This window comes from Anopheles coluzzii, chromosome 2 (assembly GCF_943734685.1).
Source record: "Anopheles coluzzii chromosome 2, AcolN3, whole genome shotgun sequence".
In the NCBI taxonomy this organism is placed as follows: domain Eukaryota; kingdom Metazoa; phylum Arthropoda; class Insecta; order Diptera; family Culicidae; genus Anopheles; species Anopheles coluzzii.
Genome location: NC_064670.1, coordinates 99537312 through 99544301, shown reverse-complemented (window position 1 = coordinate 99544301; position 6990 = coordinate 99537312). Strand labels below are relative to the sequence as shown.

Here is a 6990-nt window from a genome sequence, read left to right as displayed (position 1 = left end):
AAACAGTTACAACATTTAGATATCGTGTGTTTGTGATTTTTAAAGCGGTTGCTGTTTTTTTTTGTTTGGTTTAATTTTGTTTCAATATTTGTAAATGCATTTTTCCTCTTCTTCTTTTTTTTCTTCGCGTGTATTGTTTTTTTTTCGTCTCCCACATTACTCTAGTTTCCAAATAGGGTTGTATTTGGTAATTATTGTCTTTCACAGCATTTGTGCAATACCTGGTAAGAGTTTGCTTGCTTGAAATTTTTTGCAAAGTAATGTCGAATCGTTTTCCACTCCTTTTCACATGATTAGGATGATGATGATGACTGTTTTGTATGTAGTAGTCGTTACGATGTGATATGGTCGTCGATCGGCTTGTTAGCTCTCTTCGCAGCATCAGCATTTCTCGTTCGTTCGAGGGAGTTCTGCTAAATAGGATTGAGGAGTTGGGAGAGGAGGTACATTGGGTTTGAATGGACGCAGGAAAGCCTCAGACAGCTGCGGAACTGAACGGACGAACGTGTCTTAAATTGTTAATTAAAACTGTGTGCACACACACTCTGCATCTCTCACGCCCTCAGTGTGTAACCCCTGTGCGGCTTTATCGAAAGCAGAGGTGTTTTTCGTAAGAGAATTTAATCCTAAACAAATTGACACATGGAAGGGTAGTCAACGTCATGTCCGCGTGCTGGATGCATACTGGCGTGACATGCGTTACGTTGTTGTTGTTGCATTCGCTAGTTTCGCGCAAATGTTGGCAGCTTACGCTCCGATAGCACGCGCGGAAAGGGACTAAAACTTTCCAAAAACACAAAATCCTAACTAGAGATCAACAGACTCCTAACTGACTCTGACTGACAGCTACGTTTACTACTTACTTCTCGCATCTTCTATTCTAATCCCCCCCCAAAAGCTGGACATGTTGGCCACACCAGCAAGGATGCTGGCGTAGTGTGGCGTGTCCCGCTATGTTTCACCCTCAACCTGGAAGCCCTTTTGAGTGATATTTGTCATTGATCGTTCAAAGTCGAACGACGACTGCCTTATCCTACCGTCTGCTTCTCCTCCAACTATCCTAGTCATTCAAAACTCAGGTAAGACCTTAGGAACGGATCGAACTGAAACGTCTGAAACGCAAACAAACTGGCATAAACGGTGCGAGCTTGAGATTGGTGCGGAATGCCGCACATGTCATGCAAACCCTGCGGATATGTAATGATAACGTTTGCACCCGGTCTTCTTCACGAAATCCCTCCCAAAAACGTATTTCACATGTTGTGCTGTTGTCTTTTGTGAATGAAAAAAATCACGAAATGAATTCCAACGCCGTCTTTGTTTTTTGTACCGCATTGGGGTAGGTGCACCCCGCGGTAAATTAATTGAAGTAAGCGTGAACGTAATGTCTTCTGTATTGGGTTGGGTTTGTGTGTGTGTGTGGTGTGTCCACGGTTGTGTGCACATTAGAAGAACGGCGGCAAATCACAGTTGCACAGTGTTCCGCCGTCGCCCATCTTGCAGAACATCGAACACAGCTCGTCCCAGTTCGGTGTCGTCGTTTCGACGATTTCCAATGCACCGAAGTTGCCCAGGCTGGGGCCAGTTCCGTCGCAACGGCTGCATCCGGCCAGCTGCACACTGGCGACGGTACAGAACGCCTGGCAGATAAGGTTCTGGTCGAACTGGTCCTTCGGCCGGAAACTGGTGCAGTTACATTTGGAAACACCTAAGGAGAGAGAGAGAGGAATGAGAGAGAACGGAAAAGAAATTTGGTCAGATTTTTTATTTCACGCTTCGCGATTGCTATGGAAACCAAGAGAAGGTATTCTTGCAACGTGAAAACCTCATCTTAGTAGCCAGTGATGAAATGTCAGTGTTACATAACGGTTCTACACAAGATACGTCAGTCAGTTCAGTGATGTCTTTTGTTCACAAGCTTTAGGGTAATTCTCTAGTATCGGCCATCAGAATTACCATTAATGAATACTTCGAAAACCACGGAGCATAATTTGGTAGCCTTGTAGTTTGCAAAGCTCCGAAGCAAGGACGACAGCGGTGATTCATAGTTGATCCGGTAAGGCAAAACTCTGATGATCACGCTCGAGAGAAGAGGTTCTCAGAAGAGTTTTTGGCCGAAGTATATGGGTCCGTCCAGTGGAACAGTCGTTAAACATAACCTTCCCATAGGCAGGACTTAGAATATGGATATAAACAGCCTTTGTCTTTGTAGGGACAGCCTGTCAATTGGACAGATGAAGAGTAATGGGTCAACCCTGAAATTTCATAATTTTTGTACGCAGAGTCTATCACAAACACCGAAATAAGTGATTAGTAGACGAAGGCACTAAACCATGTGCCAATTTCGAACATTTCTGATGCCGGCCAAGATATTGACGAACCAAACGGAGGTTAGAAGGTATGTAAAATATTTATCTGAAGAAGAAGTCATTTTATCGTCGTCGGTCAAGGCCTGCTTGTACCATAGTACCATATGATAGTCAGTCCAACGTATGAAGGACACGATCCATACGGGGCTTGAACCCATGACGGGCATGTTGTTAAGCATTGACGAATTGATAAGCCTTAGCAAAAGTCTTTGTAACACAGCACTATCAAGTGCCGTCGGGAAATGACAAATTCGCTATATTTCAACATATAACCTTATACTAAATGTCGTTCAAAACATAAGTTTAATACTGATTTCAAAGATGTGCTATTCTAATAATAAGTCCAAACAATCCTCCATTTAAGACCGTTCCCATTAAGAGCCTCTTGACTCGTCAGTAAATGTTCAGCAAGAAAACCACAAATGAAACGTGTCAGGATGCTTCACGCTAGTACTAATCCTTACATAGATGAAGCTATCAGTCACATTAGATGACACCAAGCTACCCAAGCTATTATGCTCTGAAGAGCCCAACACCACAGGGTAATTCATTATTTAGAACTCGTTCAAACGTGTTCATCCATGAACGGTTTCTAATCTTCTAAATACTGTTATCAAGCACTCTGGTATCACTGGCGATAGCTAAATTCCAAATGACCGCACAGAGACGAGCCCCCCAGATGTGTCCTATCTATGACGTACTGCTTGACCGAAGCGATGTCGGTCCCAACAATATCGGCTTAGTGTAAAACCCCCGCAGTATCATGCTTTATCCCCGTATTGGGAAACAACCTAATTAACTGACACCGGAGTCGGAGGGGCGTTGATTAATTATCAAAAAATTAAGGGATTTAGATATTACAATCGGCACGCAGCTGCGCTTGTCTATCGGCGATCTACATTCTAAAGTTCAGCGGAACCCACCGGATCGATGCATACGGGCGGTGATTGATTTACGGCGCTTAACTGACGTCATTGAAGTGACCTTTCGACCCGTGGTCTCATGGCCTATTGACGCATACTCATTTGGATGTTAAAGAAAAGCAACCAAACTTACCGAGCCCGTTGGCACACAGCGATGGACACACCCCATCCAGCGTGTCCTTATCCACCGGGAGTGTGGGGGAGTCGGAAGTGGTAGTGCGGAGCCATGTTGACCCGCAGCTGGGACCGCCAAGCCCTGCACTGTGAAAAGAGGGAAAGAGGGGATATTAAAATTTATAAACATTAAATATAAAATCAGCTCAAAATAAGCATCTCTATGGCGAACTATTCGGGAGGTCCCTGTGGCCAAAAATGTCCCGTCATTGGGACACCACAAGATTATCTGTTCGTCTGCTACTCCCATCCAGATGCCTAGGGTTTATCGCCATCGGCGGAATGTGTTTGCGATCGTGTGGCAGTAGTATGTGCTTTATGGTTGTGGTGGCTACTGGTTGATGGCAATTGCGCCTAATTGCGCCTGTTAAAAGCAATAGACCGCTGATAACATGGGCACGCGAAAAATAGGTGACACACGGTGAAGAGAAAAACGCGTCTAGAAGTGTGACATATTTCAACTGCTCTTGGATATCAAGTATTGGAAAAATGTCTGTCGAAAATTGAAAACATTATTCCAGGAGCGTCTCACAAGACTCACTCGAGTAAGCATAACTATACATAGCAGTACATCTAATCCCGTCGGCAAATCTGTGCCCAAGCAAAAAAAGGGGACAAAAGGATAGATCTGAGTCAATCTTCACATCACATCAGTTTGGCTATTTGACACGCAATCTGTAAAACTTCACAAAAGCCTCGCCCGTAAAATTGGAAACCATCAATCATCTGCAGCTTTTCCTTCACACTTGACACAGTTGCTGCCTGAGGAGCCACATAAAACGGATGAGAGAGAGCGTTGAGATGTAAAATTTTCCATTTTTCCACACACTGATACACACATGAACACATCAGACACATACATATCCCTCCGGCATTCAACTTTTCCCATCAACACCCAGAACTTTGCGTTATCTAGTTGCGGCAATCGTGCCACAGACTGTTTGCCTGCACTCGAGACACCATGTCCGCTCACTATTTCACTCACATGGTGCCCGAGAAAACGACGGACGGCGGCACCACACTACCAACCAACACGAGCTGCACTCACCTGCAGAGCTGTTTGCAGGCCAGCTTCCAGTTCACAACTACGCTTTTTCCAGCGCTGTCGTCCGTTTTAGCGTCTATCGCCGGAGGAAGATGCTGCCCTGCATCCGCTGCGAGTCCCGTGGCATCGCCGGGTGAAACCTGCGCACTCGGCGCGGCCGCCGGGAGCTCCGGTTCGGTGTGGGCATGCGTTACACCGCACACCAGCAGCAGGAGTAGTGCCAGCTCCAATCCCAGCACAAGGCGACCGGTTGCACGGAAAGGCTGAGAACGAGGGAAGGGAAGCGTAAAAAGCGGGGAAAAATCACACAACGGATAACAACGATTGGGCGTGGATAATTTAATTCAATTATCTAGGACAACCACGGCAGTGGTCGCTGGTGGTCGCTGCTCTTCTTATATACTTGGTAAAGGTTCTACGTGCAATGGAGTTGTTGTCCACCGTGAACGGCAAAGGAGAAAGATCAACTTTCTTCCAGCTAACTGTTTGGGCCCAACGTTTTTGCACAGTTAGTATGAATTCACCATAAAAACAAGGATCGATATTTTTTCTTCTCACTTCCGAAAAACGACACACACAACGGAACGGGAAAGCGAACAATTCTCATTTGCCACCAACAAACAAAATCATCAAACTGTTGGAAATCATCACTTTTTTTGTTTCTTTGGAGCGAAGAACTTTTCTCGTGCTTCTTGGTCCATTGAATTCGGAACTAAATGAGATGAGTATTGTTGAGGAGCAGCGGAAAGGGTCTTTGTTTTTCCATTACCGCAAATCACATGCTCTAATAAATGGAAAATATACTTTTCCGTTCGGTCACCAGAGGAAAAGCTCCAATCTGCGCCCGTTTTTCGTCGAAGTGTTCTAGAATATTCCGATAGCTCTGTATTATCTCATAGAGCGAGTCTCTTTAACAAACATACTACATTGTTACTGTTTGAGCAAAGGTTAGCTTTATCCGATTTAACAACGATTTGTCAAGCAGTGATTTATAAGAATCCCTCCTTGAGAAAGTCTTTTTGAAGCCGTTTCACTCAACGACAGGCTCAGTTTTGAAGTACTGCGACCACTTTGTGTCCAATCAATCACGCCCGGGCTGGGCATGGATAGAGCTGACCACTTTTATAGCCGCGCTTTCATCTCGGTCGGTGTTTGTATTGCAGAAGGGTACAATTTAGCGTTTTTTTTTTCATTTCCGTACCAGACGTTGAAGAGATAAAAAACAATGAATACACTTAAGACACTACTACTGCGTCGTAGAAGACAAAGCAATGAGAAACGGTAGTCAACTCACTTTCATGTTATTTAAATGCAAAATGTATCACAAAGCACTAAATGTGGTTCAGAATTGACTGCAGTTTGATATATGTTACAGTTCCGTCTTCTTTTATATATATGTTTATGTATATACTCCAATGGTGTAAAATTGGGCTTGGTTTGCATCAATCCGTTCGCTGCGTGCAACCGAACAGTCACGTCAATTATCACTGCACGAACCGTTTGCGAGCGAGCCGATTTTTGTAGCCCGATTCGCTATCGAACACCTCCTGGGCGGATTACGATGGCTCCTTCAAATTGCTTTATCAGCGTGTTACAGCGATACCGCCGATAATTGGCCACCGTGCGTCCCGCTAAATCCCGCGTTCCGGTATCGATCTATCGCGTTCCGGGATCAATTATCAGCCCCTGCGACGAGTGGGAGACGAAGGCGGTGTAAAGCGTTTGCGATACAGAAAACCGTGTCGTAGGTGTTTGTTGATTATCTTCCTTGCTAAGGTCGCGGGGCGTGGGTTCCACTGACCGGGCCCTGCTGCTGTCAAGTGCCGGAGCATATGGCATAGGGAATAGGGAAAAACAATGTACAGAACAACATCGGTGTGGGGCAGCGGGTTAGAAGCAAGAGCGCACCACACGACCGCTCGTTTGTGGTTGTCGTTGCCGTTGCGGCGGAGCTTTCTTATCGAGCTGTGGCTGGCGGGGTAAGCTTTTAGTTTACTTACCTAGCACAATATTTGTCGCGGCACAATAAATCTGAACCGCGTTGCTGTTTGCCTGTGGGTATAATTGCAGTTCATTCTGAAGTACTTTAATTGGAGTCTCGGTGTTTGTAGAAAGAATATGATGTAACTGGCTTGGTTCCGGGCTAGAAACTTTAGCCTTGAAAATGTATGTAGACTGTAGTTCTGTACAATTATGTAAAGAAAAGCTAATGGGAACGGATTGTTCGAGCGAAAAGCATTCATTTTGGTTCTCAAAGGATATGGGGTATATGAAATTTGGATATTTTTCGGATTTGTTATTAAAAATTAACTGATAAAATTATTCAGAAGTCCTCATAACATTCATAAGTCTAGAAGATCTGAAAAACTTCTTACAAATAATATCATAATTTTTAGGTTAATTTGAACATTTACAGTTATAGAGCCAAATGTTTATTGGAGAAGAATAATGAGTAGCAGCTTAGTGTTATGGTTGGACA

General features: G+C 44.4%; 1 protein-coding gene across 1 annotated transcript; it reads right to left on the bottom strand.

Moving 5' to 3' along the window:
* Positions 1-52: 52 nt before the first annotated feature.
* On the bottom strand, positions 53-6011 carry LOC120950245 (uncharacterized). Its single transcript, XM_040368131.2, has 4 exons — positions 5806-6011; positions 4515-4774; positions 3426-3553; positions 53-1708 (listed from the first exon to the last, which is right to left on the bottom strand). The coding sequence occupies exons 1-4, from the start codon at positions 5809-5811 to the stop codon at positions 1446-1448; spliced, it is 657 nt and encodes a 218-aa protein (XP_040224065.2). The 5' UTR covers positions 5812-6011; the 3' UTR covers positions 53-1445.
* Positions 6012-6990: the final 979 nt, after the last annotated feature.

Bases quoted from the DNA above. Each gene is read 5' to 3' on its own strand.
- LOC120950245 (XM_040368131.2), bottom strand. The intron at 3,554-4,514 runs GTGAGTGCAGCT...CTCTTTTCACAG, and splicing joins GCCTGCAAACAGCTCTGCAG to TGCAGGGCTTGGCGGTCCCA. The intron at 1,709-3,425 runs GTAAGTTTGGTT...CTCTCTCCTTAG, and splicing joins GCTGTGTGCCAACGGGCTCG to GTGTTTCCAAATGTAACTGC.